This window comes from Silurus aristotelis, assembly GCF_946808225.1.
Source record: "Silurus aristotelis genome assembly, chromosome: 19".
Classification (NCBI taxonomy): Eukaryota; Metazoa; Chordata; class Actinopteri; order Siluriformes; family Siluridae; genus Silurus; species Silurus aristotelis.
In genome coordinates, this window is record NC_139592.1 from 20,565,401 (window position 1) to 20,584,186 (window position 18,786).

General features: G+C 36.9%; 1 protein-coding gene across 4 annotated transcripts in view; it reads right to left on the bottom strand.

Moving 5' to 3' along the window:
- Positions 1-321: 321 nt before the first annotated feature.
- Positions 322-18,786, bottom strand: part of jph2 (junctophilin 2) — a 19,798-nt gene continuing 1,333 nt past the window's right edge. Inside the window, exons 2-6 of one of the 4 annotated variants that reach the window (XM_083569607.1) lie at positions 15,000-15,819; positions 5,918-6,036; positions 2,531-3,780; positions 2,337-2,433; positions 322-476 (exon numbers count right to left, since the gene is read on the bottom strand). In XM_083569607.1, coding sequence (XP_083425733.1) covers positions 2,353-2,433; positions 2,531-3,780; positions 5,918-6,036; positions 15,000-15,819 — 2,270 coding nt within the window. In that variant the 3' untranslated portion in view covers positions 322-476; positions 2,337-2,352. Of the gene's footprint in view, positions 2,007-2,335; positions 2,434-2,530; positions 3,781-5,917; positions 6,037-14,999; positions 15,820-18,786 lie in introns of all 4 variants that reach the window. The other 3 variants (XM_083569605.1, XM_083569606.1, XM_083569604.1) reach the window with 3 other exon arrangements.

Below are 18,786 nucleotides of genomic sequence, written 5' to 3' on the forward strand. Positions count from 1 at the left end.
GTAGAATACAATGTTTTTAAGCGTACAAGTCCTTGAGTTAAAAAAGGATGTACTTTTTCTGTGGTTATTAGTCTACTGAATGCACCCTAATGTGACCACTTTGGGAATTCACTGGCAAATAATTTGACAAACAAGGTGATTGTGTATTGCCAATGAAAAAGTATTCCCTTTGAGTCCTTCTTGCTTAAATACATTTCCCCCTTTTTGTTTATATGTAAAACAAAATTACATTGTAACTCATCTTTATGTTTAAGTAGTGAAAAATTGCTTTTTACTATTAATGCAGTTCAGGACATTGTGAAAGGAAGCAAATTAAGGAGGTTACAGTTGAAAAATAGATTTATTGGCATTCAGTGGTATTGCGCAGGACAATCAATTTATACTTGGCATTTTGAGTGCCGTGATCGAACTCATCTCCAAGGTGCAAACACGTATGCGAGTTCCTCTGCTGGAGGATGAACATTTTGGAACAGTATCTGGATTTCTGGGTAATCAGTATTCAGCAAGTGAAAGCATATGGAAACAAACATGAATGAATAAAATGAATTTTTTTCCTTCTTCATTCACACCATAGACATTTTGGAGTAGCATTAAGAAACTAAACTACACTGGAAAATTTAATTGTAAAACGCTGAGCACAAGCCATTCCAGTGCAAACAATTACAAGCCAAAACAGATGAATGTTGTTTCAGAGCATTTCCAGGAAACTCACTGATTTCTCTTAATACCATTTGATGGTGGGTCAAACAACTAGATGGTTTTAAAAGGCTTTATGATTCATAACTACTATAACTATTAATCTCAAAATAAAATAAACATTTGGTTGATGACTACAATCATGGCACTCAACAACAGCAGCTGTAAGATGTTGAGTTTGATTGGAAGAGTGACTGCAGAATTTAATGCTGACCAGGCACAGTTACCTCTATTCATCAACGGAATCGATTTTACAATTGGAACCAGATCTTCATTGGTTAGATCTTTGCAGATTGGCTTTCCCGGTTCTAAGGTAATTAATCAGTATTTGCAAATGCACACTTTGTTGTTATTGTAACATCTCAATGTTTAGATAGGTAGAAAAACCTTCAACATACATGCATACAAAACCAGCTTCGTTTGATTGACATACTTTAGTTTCTGCAAATGGTACTTATTAAAAAAAATAAGCTCACAAGCACAAAATATTCACAGTACAATGTTTCTTAAGCTAAACAATTTAGCTAGTTTTTATAAATGTTCAGACATTGTAAATGGAAGTGGGAGGTTAGATTTTAGATAAAGAGAAACCTTTAGACAAAACCATAGGGCACACTATCCCCTCTTTCTCGCGTGAACTGGAAACTCTTGGCTTGTGCTGTGTTCTTAAATTTAGGCTTATATGTTTAATAAACAAAGATTAATTACAGAATCAACTTTGCCGTAAGTAAAAAATAATAATTTGTTAAAAGACTGCATTAGAGACTAAATGAAAAGGCCTTATTGTGAGACTTTAAGACATCTTATTGAGTGTGAATTATTGCACACATAACTTTTTGAAACATTCATCGGATGGTAAAATACGCAATTCTTTCCCTTCAGTTAGATCTTTTGCCTTCTTCAAATTCACTTAGACTTATCCGAAAATATGGCTTTGATTGATAATCAGTGGTAAACCCATAGGATTGACGTCAGTGCTTGATTTGCTTAAAATATATTCGCCCTTTTCAAAGAAGTAAATGGCACCGTTAATTTGCTAGGATAGTTCTTCAAAGCAGCACAATACAGATAAACACATTCCATTATGTGAGAGCAAAGCTCTTACCAGCATTCACTCAGAAACCCTTTCACTGTATATCATCCTTCAATTTAACTACACATAGTAACTGTCCTTCAAGTGGCTCGAGAGGGCTTTATTGAGACTGTATCACATCAGTGAAGCCTCAAGAGAAGCATGTGGCATCCATTACAGCTCCTCTCTCTTCTTTCTTCATTATAGATGTCCGTGGTTTGAAGAAAAAAACATTCTGCTTAAAAATAGACATAAACAAAGCATAAATTCTTTAGTTTTTTTATTTTCCACAATTTTCTCCCTACTACTAATTCCCTCCCACTAGCAGGGCACTTGAAGGAAAGTACTAGCATGGCTACTGTCATTCTATTGTTTGGACAGAGTCAAACCTGAGATATACTCTACTGGACTTCTGCTACAAAATATAAAAACCCTGGGTTTCAAAAACCGACACAATATTTTTTTATTGATTTCTAGAATAAAATTAACAAATCAGGTGACCCATAGAATTATATTTTCTTCATATAGCATATTATATACAGTACCAACACACAGATAGTTCTTTTACCTTGAGTATCTTTCTATCAGGACAGGATGTGAACAAAAACAATGGCCAGGCCTATATTGAGCAAAATCACCATGCAGATCATAATTGTATTTGGCCCCTGAAAAAAATACAAATCATAAGTAAATCATTGTGTATATATATTTTACAATCATGATTGTATAACTTTTATAATTATTTTTATGGTTGTATCTAACCTCTTCTGGTGCTGTGATTTCAGTCACTTTATCAGAGGTTTTCACCAAAGCCCTCTGTCTCAGCTCAGCTTTGGGGTCCACTTTGGGAGCAGGCTTAGAGACTTGTTTGTCAGTAGCTGTTGGCTCTGTTTTTGGTGCAACCTTGGGTTCAAGCTTAGGCACAGCTTTAGGAGCCGGGCTGAATTCTCTTTTGGGAGCTGGACTAATGTCCCGTCTTGAAGCTGGGCTTGGTTCTTGTCTTAGAGCTGGGCTTGGTTCTTGTCTTGGAGCCAGGCTTAGTTCTCGTCTTGGAGCCGGGCTTGGTTCTCGTCTTGGAGCCGGGCTTGGTTCTCGTCTTGAAGCCGGGCTTGGTTCTCGTCTTGGAGCCGGGCTTGGTTCCCGTTTTGAAGTCAGACTATGGTCCTGCCTAGTAGCAGGGCTTGGATCTTGTCTTGGTGTCGGGCTACGGTCCTGCTTAGGCACAGGACTACGGTCTCGTCTTGGAGCCGGGCTTGGTTCTCGTCTCGGAGATGGACTAGGCTCTCGTTTCTTAGATTGCTTAATTTCAACTTTGTTAGTAAGTTTTTTGTCTTTCTCTGCCTCCTGCTCACTCTCTGTTATTGCTGCTTCAAGCTCTACTGTAGGTTCATTTGCCTTGGTTTTCTGTTCAGGAGCTTCTTGTTCTGGGGTCACTACTTTGGAGGACGCAGGAGGTGGTGCTTCTTCTTCATCATCAGTAGAGGAGATAAGGCTGGTCCTTACAGGAGATGAAGTAGGTTCTGCCACTTTGGACTCCAAGTCTATCTTCTGTAAAGGCTTAATCTCGAGGTCAGAGCCCTGCTCGGTTTTGGTGTTTTGTCGGCTGGGGGGTCTGGATGGACCCTTTGTGCTGGAAACAGCAGACTCCTCTATGCTTGGTCCTGAAGCTGACACCAGAGCTGTATTGGATGACGGAGTTGAAGGACGACTGCTCTGCCTGCTCCCTGGACGGCTTCCCCCTCTGCTGCCACTGCCTCCACCTCGATTGCTTTTGTCCCCATTCCAGCTACCAGGACCAAGGAGTTTAGGATCTAGGGCAGTAGCAGTTGTAGGTCCAGTTGATGGGGCACGTGTTGGGATAATGTTATGCTTCAGGCTGTCTATTTCATGCAAGAAGTGGGTCTCTGAAGGCATGATCTCCTCAGCTAGCAGTGACTCATGCATGCCTGTGTCAGCATTCTCATTGCTCTCAGCAATTTCTTGTAGTGCTCTTTTCTTTAGGTATTCTGGGCCTAAGAGACACATACCATTCAAAACCACTTTAAAATATCTGCCAAATCTTATATTTGGAATCAGACATAATAGCTAACAACCCCCTAATTATTTAAATAATATATTATATATATAATAATAATGAACAATAAATGATAGATAATAACTTCATTAATAATAAATAATTTACAGTTTCACTACTATATATTATATATCCATATCGACCACCAAATTCAGGTTGGTCCGCCGTTAATAAAATCCACATCTTGGACACTAGATGGCGATGTCACACAAAACCAAAATGTATACATTTTATATATAATGTATCATTTTCCTGTACTGAATATGATCTTTACACGAATTCTTACATTAAACCTAAGAAAACGTAGTAAAAACGACTGGAAAAATAAAAGACAAATAGAAAATTGAGGTTTTTAGGCATCAAATCAAGCTAAGAGGACAGCGGGTGTCTGCTAATAACAGAAGACTAACATCTCTAAGTCACACAATTTTAGTTCTTATTAAAAAAAGCATGGCCTATAACATCGCACTTTTCAATATTCAAAAAAAAATCTCTGGTGTAATAGCCTGCATTTCTTGACTTTATGTTTTCCTTGATGCAATGCAGTGAAACGTGATGCCTCCTTAAACAATCACCAATTTGCTATGTTATTTCTGTGGTGTGCAAAATGCTATTTGCATGACATGTCTGAGACAATCAGAAGGGCAGAATATAAAAGGATATCTCATGTCGCTATTTACATTTGGGCCCACATTGCATTTTACCCTTTAAAACTCATTACAAATATAGAAATTCGAAGACTAACAGAATCTAACAACTGGGGACACAGATTATTCATAGCTGCCACAAATATGGAACAATCTTTATTAATGAGATCTGAAATACAAGCCCACGGCAACTGAAGAGTGTAAATGGTTTAGAGTTGATTGAGAACTCACATAAGGCCTGAGTGGATTGTTTAAGAAGTTTAGGGTGTAGACTACAGCTCCAGTGTGACATTTAAAAAAACATTAGGATTTAGATGTAGTACAGGATCATAAAATGCCATGGTAGTAATGTGGTGTATAAAATCATACAGTTAAAGTGCATCAGTTCACCCCAAACATAAGAATGCAAAAAGAAAAGTAAGCTTAATGACTTTGACCGTGACGTAGTTCTTATTGTCAGATGGGCTGGTTTAAATATTTCAGAAACTGCTGACCTCCTGGGATCTGCTTTCTGGAGTTTGCACACAATAGTACAAGAAACATCCCATAAGCTTGTTTAGAAAGTGAAGTCAAAGGTGAATGTCTGTCTGGTTCAACCTGACAGGACGGCTTCAGTGATACAATTAATTACTCTTTACGTCCATGATGAGTAGAACAGCTTCTTAGAATATTGACAGACAGTTGAAATTGAAAAAACAACCATACAGTCTTGTTTTTGGTGAGCTTGTGCCTACTTTAGCCTCAGATTCCTGGTCTTGACGGATAAGAGTGAAACCTGATGTGGTCGCCTGCTGTTGTATGGCATCCTCCTAAAGGTTTTACATGTTCTGCATTTCAAGAGGTATTTCTGCATATCCTCGTTATATGGCCTAATTATTAAATGTTACCTATCCTCCCAGTCAGCTCGACCTAGTCTGGCCATTCTCTTTTGAGAATTGTTGCTAATTGGGTAGATTTCGTTTTTCATATTATTCGTTGTAAACTTTCGAGACAGGTTTGCAAAAAAAAATCCCAGGATATCAGCGATTCTCAAATCAGCTCATCTGGCAACAACAATGACGCAGCAGTAAGAATTACTAAAATCTATATATTTTTTCCTGAATCTGATGTATGTATTTTACTGGATTTCTGCTATATGAATGGCTAATAGGATAATTGAATGAATGAGCAGGTATATGAGTGTTCCTATTAAAGTATTATTTTGCATTGGATTGTCTGATATTTCAACTGATAATGACTCAGATTTATTAATGTTGAATAGAAGTGACTTTTTCATCTATAACCCATCACAGGTGTGAAATTATTCATATAAAATTTTCTGAGCTCATCAAAACAGACACCATGTTAGTTAAATTGTAGGTTATATTCATTCAGAATATTTTTAGCTTATGTAAGTTCATAGACAATTTTATGATGGACCATTGTTACCTGGCTGATAGAACGAAGGCGAGAGTTCTCTGGCCACGACTCTTGCAATGCTGGACTCATTGTTGGAAGCTTGAGCGGCCTGTTCAGCAGCTTCTGCTTTGCTCTTGGCATGGGAAGTTCTGCAGAGAAAGGAATTAATGTTACTTCTCGTTTTACTATTAAAAGTGAAATGATTTTACAAGACAAACTGGATGGAAAATGTCATAAAACATGACTGTGTTTAAATGAACAAGACATTGAAAATAAATTAGAGTAGCTTTATTCACTTGTTCTGTAGCACCACTAAACTAATAACACTATGGAACACAAATAAAACCAAACCGATATAATCTCAAGGGAACAGACATATAAATGTAATTCAAGATGGCAGCATTTCAGGACCAGGCAATCAAAGGAAATCTATGTTTACTGTGCTGTATAATTATCTTGCTTCAGGTTAAGCTTATTCAATACTTGTTAATTAGTCTAGGTTCCTTCTGGATCAAACTGATATGATTAAGCATGCCATGCATGTGTGGAAAAATAATAGACTGACAGCAGTCGTGTGTCGGTCAGATTGAGGACACTTCCATTTATACCACATTAACAAATGTGTAATGCGAAAATATTAACTTGATATACCACCACCACCACCACCACCACAATAATCCTCCCCTGTGGTTTATTAATAATTCACTACACTATCAGTCACAAGGAAAGTTCCTGCACAGATGGATAAGGCTTGGGAATTTCCCACATATGTGCATTTCTATTAAACAAGTCACGATTGCAGAGATCTTTATCAAATGCTGGCTGTATTCTTACTGCAGCAATGCATAGCACTGTCATTCCAAGACATTCCCCTTTGTCTTTATTTGGAAGATGGGACACCAGTTGCCTGTCCTATTTATAAAAAGCACAACCCCTCAGCACTAAAGAATCCCTCACCATACCCTGCTCAGGTAGTAATGGAAATATGTTAAATCCCAAAACAGGAAAACAATATAAGATGGAATGTCCCCACAGACTCCAGTGTAAACAGAGTAAAGTGTGAACGCAGAGATCAGGGTCGTGTAATATTAGCCATTTATTAGCAAAGAGCTCATCAGGCGTCATTTTGGACCAGGACAAAACTAACAGGCAATTTCTGACGATAAGATATGAGCCCAAGACTGCACTGAGAACCACTCGGTTTATTCTTGACAAATAGCTTCTTTATAATAGAGCTTTGGAATAATAAACAAATCATGTTCACTGAGCATAGCAACAGCATAAACAATGGCACAAATACATTTTGGATATTAGCCCAAAAGGTTCATTTATCATTTCTTTCAGATGCTTTTTGCATTTATTCTTTTTTATTTTATTTTATTATTAGGTTCCCTGGTGGTCTAGTGGTTAGGATGCGGCGCTCTCACCGCTGCGGCCTGGGTTCGATCTCCGGTCAGGGAACCAACCCCAGCCATTAGGGTTGCACAAGCCTTAGTGCCGGTCCCAAGCCCGGATAAATGGGGAGGGTTGCGTTAGAAAGGGCATCCAGCGTAAAAACATGCCAAATCAAATCGAAATCGACCCCTAATGGGAGAAGCCAAAAGAAAGTTTATTTTGTTTTATTATTATTGAAATGTGTACATGGTTCCTCCTGATTTATCAACTTATTTTGCCCTTAATTTGGTCTTTAACCCTCAGCAAGTTCTCATTAATCATGCAACACAAATGCCCATGCCAAGAAAAGTGCTCTCTACCCTCTTCTGCATACATAAGCACACAGAGGCCCATAATAGATTTCAAGCTATTTTTTGTCACAAACAAAATGTCAGATAAGAAAATCTCTGCATAAGAAAATGTCTTTCTTCTGACCAAGAAAGCACAGGCAATTTAGCCTCCTTGGCTCCTGGCCAAAGATGGCTTTGACAACGCTAGGATTCGAAACACACAATCTGCTGACCACAGGTTATATGCTTTTCTCCTGTTGCACTCAGGAGCAAAAAATATAAATACAGATATCTTTATTTAGCAAAGAAAATACATTGCACAAATTGGATTAGAGATTTCCATTCCAACCCATTATAAATTAGACTTCATATCATTTTGCAACCAAATGGATTACTGCAGACATCTAAATTTTCTTGCTTTTCATACACTATATATATATATATATGTTATATTTATCATTCTTACTCATTCATTTGTTGAGCGAAACACTCTAGTTGTAGCTGCAGTTCTTTAACCCATGAAAAAAAGCATCCTTGTGCATAATGAGTTGGAGTGCTGCAGATAGTGATTACACTGGGAATACTTGACACGCTGTAACATTATCCTAGCCTCAAAATAGCCTCGTCCACTTTAAGACTGTTTAGATGGCACTTCCCAACGGTGCCATTCTATGGGCTCAAAACTGCCTGTGGTGGATCTAAGACCTCTCCACCTGTCCGCAAGCAGTCAACACAGTTCCCTGCTCCCTGCTGGGTTACTTAGCTAAGAGGTGACTGATACAGCAATACAGCTGCCTCTTGCCTACAGGTCTGAATAAGTTACTTGCCTCATCCTTTGTGAAAAGCTTTTAAAACAAGGCTCTGTACAGAACGATTTCACGATTCCTCGAAATGGTCAAACAAGTGAACAAATTTAAAACAATTGAACATTATTAGAGTTTGTGTGAAGAAGTCGTAAAAAAACTATGACCGCTAATCCTACCTTAGTCTTAATCTGTTCTGTGCATTTTTAAACATTTGTGTAGGGCATACTGGAAGTACATGCAGAGCAATATTCATATATTTTAAACTACTATATCTTAAGAAAGACCATTACAAGTTAGATATGTTGAAATAATAAAATAAAATAAAAAATAAATAAAAATAAAAGGCCTGTAAAAAAAGTTGTGTATTGCTGTATGCAAGGCATTGCTCATACCTGAAGTAACACCAAATTGTGAGACCACAGCACCAATTTGTGACTGTAGTACTATAAGTTTCTACATAACATTCTTTCATAAACCAGAAAAAAAAAAAATCTAAAGTTATTTCCTAAAGGTTAGTTTACTCCTCTTGTGACAGCCAATGATTAAGATGTAAAAATGTTTAATGAATGATGCCATACTTTTTTATCCCTTTAGAGTTTAAATTAAAAGCAATTTATCATCAATGATATACTTTCTATAAACGGTTGTTTCATCACAAGGCTGTCTTTTTGCTGTCATTCTCTTCAAGCTAAGAAAACAAACAGCAGCTTATGATGTTACCCAAAAACTGGAAAATGCGAAATCTTTGACTTTCCCTAGGGCTGAAAACATACTCCTTAAGAAAACTTAATCACATCAAGGGTTATATGTGTTAATCTTAATGAAATGACAGCTTTGTAATACTGTGTAGTGAATTTTAGACAAATGGTCACAAATTCTGCCTCTCCAAACAGCTTAGCATCACCCACCCATGACATTTCATTCTACAGCTGACATACAACAGTTTCTAGAGACACTAAGCCCTGCTACCTAGTGTTAAGCCATGCATCTCACAGTGACAGTAGTTACGGGGCAAATAAGCTCTAGCAGGCGTCTCACATATTCATTTATAATTGAAATCAGTAGAATGCATGTGCCAGGCCTAACCTGCACAATTGGTATCCTTGGTTATTCTCATACAGTACCAAAGTAAATTAGCTAAGCAATCATAAATAAAAACAATAAAACATGGGGGGGGTTCAATTAAACAACAAATTTTATGTAGGGGTATATCCTACATGCCTGTGTTACCATGTGGCCAAGCAGTAGGTGGAGCGACCTTTGACAGATGGCAGCTGAAGCAACTCAGCTCACACACGTTGAGGCTGATACACTTAAAGAGAACTATATTGTCTTGAAATACCAAGCAATGTACAAATTTTGACCTCCAATCAGAAAACACAGCTTTATTTGTGTGTGTGTGTGTGTGTGTGTGTGTGTGTGTGTGTGTGTGTGTGTGTGTGTGTATGTGTGTATGTGTGGCTCATCAGGGATTCATGAGCTTAACTCCTGACAATGACATGTAGCATTAGCCTTATGTGGATGGCTTTCTCTCCTTAACAGGTGAGCTAATGCAATCTCATGCGGATAGCCCGCTTCTCTGGGTGTGTTGCGCTGCCCAGTGATGAGGTATAAGCAGCAGGCTGAAAATATTGCTTGGCAGTACTGTCTCATAAAGCACGTCTTAGCCGAAGCCTTACAAGTTAATAGCTGGTGCTAGATAGAGGAGAGCAGGCTGGTATGTTTGAATTGGCAGGTGACGGACTTTAAGGATACTAAAATCTTTGAATTAAATTGACTGTGAATTCAAACATTTTAAAAGACTTGTTGTTTTGGTTTTTTACAAACCTTTCCACTGAGTATTTTTCTGCTTTGTCAGTGTCATTGGTGTCATGCTATCTGTCAGCATTGTCTTTATTATCCCATTAAATAATCCTGATTTAAAGACAGTGTCCTGTGCTACAATGCAAAGACAAAGAGGGATTTCGGTAAGTATGCCCTCGAGCCACAGCTAGTACTAAATATTATGCAGTCTTTTATGAGCCTGTGGGACTATACAAAGTCACTACTTACAGTGTGTCAGAGTGTCTGTAACTAGCACTTCAACATAAATGTCAGATATTTACATCAATGTCAATGCTGCATCTGTGTAATAGGAGAAAGGCAGACACTTTACATACTGCCTAGTTTATTTAGAACCAGCTTCATACCATGTTATTAAAGTAAAGATGAGCTAACGTTACGATAACCAAGAGAACTTTAACTCCAGATAAAGGCTAGGTGTCAGACATCAATATACCGCAAGTGATGCCATTTACTTACACGCTGAGTAATATTTATAACTACTGAACGATCTGACACCACTGCTGACGCAAGGCTTCGCACAACTTTCCATGCTTGTGGCTTTGAACAGGCGCACCAGAACAGAAACCCTAAAACATAATTGGAATTAAAGATTCTCCATTCAACTTAATTTAAAAAAGAAATTACAATTCATTGTGAGTTGTTTCCAGTGACCAAGACTGTTGTATTTGTACAAATAAAAAGAAGAGGGGGAGGATTGGGAGTGTTTAAAAATCATTTTACATAACAGGCAACATTACAATTAGTCCAGTGTCAGATCAGTGGGACAGATCGGTAAAGCAGGCTATTAACATATCAACACTTCAGACCAAACATACATGACTTACAAAGCAAAGGAACAGACAGGGCTTTTTCACATACTGTAGTATAATAATCTGGAAACAAAATGAACTTTACCAGGATCACGTAAGTAACATGAGATTGTAAGTAATCATCCCCTTGCTGTGAAGAACTAATACATAATATTTGTTTATCTGTTAAATAAATACATTTATTTGGTGCGCTGAATTCTCAGGCTGTGATGATATATTAAAAACAAAAAATACTCATATATGTCTTGCAGGGGTGTAAGGTACATGTATTTGTACCAACATTTTTTGATACAGGACTTTCCTTTTTACGTGCGGAACATATTTAAAATCTTCCCTCAAGAGCATATTAAGTGATTAGTCTCCGCCTCGCACTTTGAGTGCATTTTTTAAATTATTATTGCATTTTAAATCATACACAACAATGCCAGGGGTATGTATATATATATATATATATATATATATATATATATATATATATATATATATATATATATATATATATATATATATATAAAGAAACTAGAGTTGATTGGATTCTTTAGCATTTTCATGCATATGCAAAACAAATCTCCCAGCTAAAGCTAGTGTTTGCTGCTGACCAGTGCTAATTCAGAGTGCTAATGCTAGCACTGAATTCTTTAGCATTTTATGTTCCACATGCAATTCTTGAGAAAATCCATGCAATTCCACATTTAGAGGGAGTAAATAGATGAAAATTAGAAGTAATAAAGACATTTGTTGAAGTATACTGAAATAAAAAAAAAACATTGAAGTAGATCATATCTTTAGAAAATGTAATATTAATTGTAACACACACAGACAGACAGACAGACAGACAGACACACACACACACACACACACACACACACACACTACACATCTGTAATACCCAAATGGCGTCTAACAAATGTATACTATTTAATGTATTTTTCTATTTCTTTAATTTTATTTAATCAATTGAATCTGTACCAATTTAATTGATTACTTAATATAAACAAAATAATAAAAAAGTGTATTGCATTAATTTGATTTATTGTACTTATACTTATATTATACAATATTATTTTATATATTTTTTAACCAAGCAGGCATTTTATTTTAAATTGTTTTAAAAATGTTTATGGTTAATGTTCACAAATGTTAATAATAATAAACTGTTAATAAAAAACAACAAGCAATTTTGTTTTGCATTTCTCCAAAAACTGTACAAAAACTGTACAAAAACCTTGACTTAAAAACTGAGGTACGTACCGAACTGTGAATTTTATGTTCTGTTACACCCTTAATGTTTTAAAATATAGCATAAAAACTTCAGTTTCTTTACTCTTTAGCCTAGCATACAGGCAAATGACAGCAGCACAAAGAAGAGGAACAACAACAAAAATATGAACAAAATAAACGTGTGTACATTGCCACAATAAAACCCTGATGATGATCCAGTACTTATGTTTGTTAGATCTGAAGTGTGAAACAACACTTATCCTGGCACACAATGTAGCACACTTATAGTCCCACTGACTAACATTTACAGTTGTATGATCTGAAACAGTCATTCAAAAGCAATAAATATATACTAGTAGCTAGCCATGTTTCAATGACAGGGAGTGAAAAAATAATCAGCATAGCTTAGAAGGAACATAGTGTCACTATAGCTTTAAAACTTAAAATGGGGGACCTCGGCTGATGATTGTCAGCGTCTGGGAACTGCTATCCATCAGCTGTTACATTCTCCTGCAATTGTGATACAGCAACAGTGTGTGTCCATATTTAGGCAGGCCTCCTTTCTGACACCAGACCCACGTCATTGCACACCAGGCAATGCACAAAATTACACTGCAGGGAATCTAAAACTTAGGTCTGGACCTCAATGTGAAAACTCAACCTGCTAGGATTGTATGACCCAAAACTTCATAGTCCCTGATATGACTAGTTGTTCCTATTGATACTTAAACAAAAGAGAAAAACAGTCCAGAGAACAGTAAACTTACTCCACATTTACACTATCAGTGTAAGAGCATATGTAGAGCATAGCAAAGTTCTGTATGGATCTTCATATTGCAGAACTAACACACACTCAGCTTTGTTATAATCATATAATAATATAGACGCAACCCCAGGAAATGCATAAGTGTATATTTCACCTGCAACTTAACTATAAAAGGTAATTATTATGCAATTATTTAATTGAAATCTTGTTTTAGAGTACACTATCCACATTTTCAGGTTAAAGATAATAATAATAATAATAATAATAACGGTGCAAAACATAGGGACCTAACTCTAAACTGCTCTGAAACTACCAACTCAAGACAGTATTTTTTCTTTCTCCTTTTAAACCTGAAGCTTTGTATTACAGACCAGCATTTTGTCAAGCATGTCAAGGTTATGATAAAAGGCACCAGGTAAACTACCGCTGTGTTTGAAATGCAGAGAACAAGCCAATTTTTTAAAAACACAACCACGCATCAAAGCAAACGAAGCAATATAGTGATATACAGTTTCACATTAGCATCTATCTAAAGGTGTACCAGAATACCATACTGTAATTTGAATCCCACCCTTGAAAACTGCTGATCCGTAATAACACATTTCATATTGTGGGGGGGGAAAAAAGAAAATCATAGACCACCGCAGTGAGAATGAGTGAGAGAAAAAGAGAGAGAGAGAGACAGAGAGAGACAGAGAGAGACAGAGACAGAGAGAAAGACAGAGAGAGTGAAAAGCCACCAGCATTAATCAATCTGCTTGTCTCTTAGGTAAAATATTTAGAGTTTTCTGAGCCACTGACAGGCTCTGCGGCTCATCATTGGGACACTCGCTCTTATAAACAGTGGGATAATTCCAGGTGGTAAGGCTTTGATAAAATCTTCCCTCCTTGTAAGGAGATGCAGAGATGAAAGCAACACAGCTCTGCTCTCACAACTGGTGAGAAGTGCATGCACCACAGAATAGTATATAGATAATAATAATTATTTTTTTCACTGTAACACATTTCACATTTTTATAATCTTGTAATGATGGCTGACTTACATTTGACTGTCCTCTATATTTCATTAACATTTTTGTACATTCAAGAGCATTAATCTTTCAGAAAAAATAAGTGTAACCCTGTGTCATAAAACATGAAGAAAAAAAAACACAATTACAAACATAGTAGATCACATACTCTGGTTTGGGTTTGGATTTTACTACATTTTATTTATGTGAATATTCATCTGTTTTTATGAAGATATTCAGTGCAAACTAGTTTAAAATCCTACAGTATGTAGAGACAAACTAGTCTGGTTCCTTTCTAATGACCAAACAAATACCAATGACTAATTTAAAATATCTGAAAACATAAACCTTTATAAAGCATGCTGTTTCTACTGCAAGATAAACACTCCCCTTTGCTGAACCCTAATAAATGAGAAAGGCTATATTTGGAATAGTGTCATGTAAAGAAGTTTCTCACTAGAATCAGTTAATGAATGACTACCTAAAGGCTGGTAGATGGAGAATATTGACATTAAGTACTTCAAATAAATTACATTTATCTCTTAAAATCTTATTTTAGTCACTGCAGTCACTTCAAAGAAACCATTATTCAGTAGTAAAGTAGGGAAATAGCATGGAAAGGATTTGTTCTGTCTAAAAGTCAAATTAGAGGTCACACAAATCCTCTATTTTTGGCATAATCACTTCTAAGAATCAACAGATTATCATTATACTGTATGTTCAAAGATTTTTGTGTGTTTATGTGTGTTTTTAAGTTTTTACATTACTTAACCTTGTATCCTTGCTTTACTTTGATAAGCACCTGCCAGTTTTGATAACACTGGTGTATTTATATAATTACACCTATACCTGTATTTTTATATTTCTTTTAATAACTCAGATTAACTGAATTTTTATTGCACATTAAAGTCATACAAACACTGATACTGACCTTGAGCTGGCAATTTCAGCTTTCTGTTTGGCAATAGCAGCGGCCCTCTGTGCTCCCTCAACACTCCTTTCCACTTTCTGCTTGACCTTGGTGCCCTTCAGTTGAATCACTTTCTTCCTCACAGCCTTGACCAGCACATTGTGTACATACTTGCCCTCCTCTTTACCACCCTCAGCAAAGGTAGTGCAGCCATAACCATGCCGCTGGTTGTCCAGCCACTCGCCTTCATACTTCAGGCCACTGGAGCGCTCACTGATGCCATAGCCTGACCGCTTATCATTCTTCCATTCGCCCATGTAAACCTCGGTTGTGGTGGCGTCAATGTCAGGCTCGACAGGTGGGAACTCGTGGCCCTCACCCTCTGCTTCACTGTCACCCATGCTGATGGTAGAGTTGGCATCGCTAGTCGCTGAACTCAGGGCCGACTCACTGCGCAGAAAGCTGATCTTACTCTTCTGACTGGAGAGGGATGTGCGGGATTCTGACTTAGTCAGCTTGCCCAGCAGTGAGCCACGCCGGAAAAGGCCACGTTTTTTTGGCTTGGCAAGTTCAGGGTCACCATGTAGACTGAGGGCAAAGCCACCACGTGAGGGTCCCACCGGTATGGACGGAGTGACAACTGTCTCCTGGCCTGATGCATTTGTGGTGGTGATGATGGGAACATCCTGCTGCAGCAGCATGCCATTGCTGTGCTCGCTACGCAGGGAGGTTAATGAGTTGCGCAATGGAGACCGCACCACAGCGGCCATACCATATGGGACGCTCTGACGAACACCATAACCATGTCGCATTCCACCAGTAAACTGGCCTTGGTAGGTGCCTGTCAAGACAAGGTCTTGTGAGCATAAAACACTACTAGACATATAAGAGCAGCAATGGCAAAATAAGGGGCTGTGGTAATTCAGAAGTTTATATTCTGCACTAGTGACCAGAAGGTTGTTATTTCAAATCCTAGATCTACCAGACATCCCACTGGTGGCCTGTTGAGCAAGATTTTTAAACCTAAATACTCCAGGTGAACCATTTGAGGGCTGACCCTGTACCCTAAGCTTAGAAAAAGTGTGCAAATACGAGGGATAGACACTATATTTATCTACAATATCCTGGTCTGTGTGGGTCCTTTAAGCAAATCAAAGAGGGTCCTTGCCTTAACTTTTTTAAATTGGTGGTAACAAGTCAAGACCTATCATAATAACAGCTATTATGATGTATTACTAAGTTTATTCTTTTTATAATATAAGTCTTAATAAAAACAAAATCAAGTAATCTATAAATAAAGCCAAATCTGGTCTGGGTGTATTTTGTCAATAAAAAAAAAAAAGGAAAAAATATTAATACTTACATATAAAGCTTAATATTTATAATAGTTAGACTTATAAAGCATATCGACCCTGACTGTACAAATTACGTAAGAATTACATCTGGAGACAACAGACAAGAAAATTATTCCTGCTGACATAAGTGTTCCATGCTAATCCATACCAACTACTCCATGTCCTCATCTCAAACAACAACAGACAAGCTTGTTTAATGACAGATACTTCAGCCATAAACCACTTGTGGTTGTTTGCTGTATGTCCCTAAAACTCAAGGTCAAGCAACACATGCCTGTGTTCATCATTTTGAGGGGTACAGTCTAAATGGATTGTCTTTCTACACTGCTTTACACCCTGCTGACCTTGACTAATTAGCCTTTTATAAGCAGTAATACGAATAAAGGTTTAATATTGATATTGCTAAATCTTTAAACATTTCGTGGTACAAATTATCTTATCTAATCCTTAGCAAAATGTTCTTTTGCTCTTGGTTTCCTGTTTTCACATAACAATTTTTGAGTGTACAACTAACATGAACTAGTTAGATGTAATCTAACAAATATCTATTCCCTGATTATTAGTAGCTGCAAAAGTATATCCCTAAGCATACCTCAAAAAGTAATTCGTCATAATTAATTAAATTATTAATCTAAAATTATTTTACAAATATTTTATGTATATTAGTCAGCTTCGTTTACAGTGTCCATATCTTTTATATGTACTGTATAAAATACCAAAGGTCAGCTGTTTATCTAGATTTTATTTTTCTGCTAGATGTTATTCCAAGCACTATTAAAATGAAAGTTTATTGATTCAGATATTTCAATGAGCGTATAAACTTGATACCTTGCTTTTCTGCTCTGAACTAACTTAATGCAAGATTGTCCTATTTACTGCATCTTAAGTGACCTGATTGGCCGAAATAAAAGCAGAAAAAAAATGCAAAAATTTTGTTCTACGATTATTTCCCACTTTGCTTAAAACATGGCAACGTATATTTAATTAAAGTCAACTATCCAACCTGGCTTACACAGTAAAGAAATCTGTGCCTCATTTCTTCACTGTTTTTGGCTCAACTTCAAAGGAAAATCACTAAAGAACAGGGACAGGATCACTGGGATTTTGTATTCACCTCAACATGTAGAGCAAACAGAATTCATTACAGCTTTAATTTGTAACCCCCTTCTCCAGTTTCCTTTGGCAAACACTCCTTGGTGATGGGCAATTACCCAGCAGGCCATCTGTGGTGACGCCATGGTGCCACCGTTATAATCTGTTAAGCGACTAGGTTTCTGTCAGAATCCATTACTCTTTATTGTACTCTCCTGAAGACCAGCCACCTTCACAAGTCATGCACATACATAAACACTGGAGGATGTGTTAAACTTAGACTGGGCTTCTTGCTGAGTGGTGAGCTCCATAAATCGACCCAAATTTAACCTTCTGTTTTAGGTTAAACATTTAGCAAATGATTGATATCCCAGTATTGGCCCACATTTATACCTCCATCTAGTCTATACACCAAAGTGAGAGTGACAAATTCACTGAATCGGGCTGCCAGATCACTACCAATACAACACTTAGCTACATTCATAGGGATAAAAAATGAACATGATTGCTGTATGCAAGTCAGAAAAAGCATGGATATATTAGACATATTAGAAATTTTGAACTCTGATAACACCAGATAATTTTAGCTTTTTGTGACCTTTGCCTTACAGATTTTTCTGTTTCTCCCTACAGGAAAAAAATTGGGTTCAACATAATGTGATTTAAAACACTGTGACTAAAGTATATAAAACATTAGTTATTTATTGACCCCTTGGGCACAAAGCCATTGTGAATGCATGATGAAGATTTTCTAACAATATATTTCTATCAGGTTTTGCTATTGCAACTACTGTATTTCTAGGTGTGCTGTGAGTTCTGCTTAATTCTATGCTGTCTTTTTATTAGTGGCTTTCAGATGAGTGTCATCGGCTGTCTATGGTAACAAGGGTATTACATTTCACAGTTTAAGAATGTCAACATGAAAATGTTACATTATGCATTCTAAGACTTAATATTTAAACTCACAAATCTCTCTCATTTCCATTCACAATGTGTAATTTGGAATTTAACAACAAAATCAGCCCAAACACAACAGTGCAAATCTGACTTTTAATGATCGAAGACAAGTTTTATCTCACTGTATGACTGCTGCTACAAAGCCAAAGAACTACAAATAGCTACCTACTGTATACAGTGTTGGCAATGGTGACACCAAAACCAAGCATTCTAGTAGATATAGGAAATAAACTTTATTGCCCCTCAGCTTCTGTTTCTTAAAATTCTTTTGCACAAGTATGAATTTTCACTGATGCATTTTCTTTAATCATAAATCTATCTTTAGACTATTTACAGAATATAATCTTTCCACCCATGGTATAATCCATGGTATGTAGAACACTCCTTATAGAATAAACTGTTGT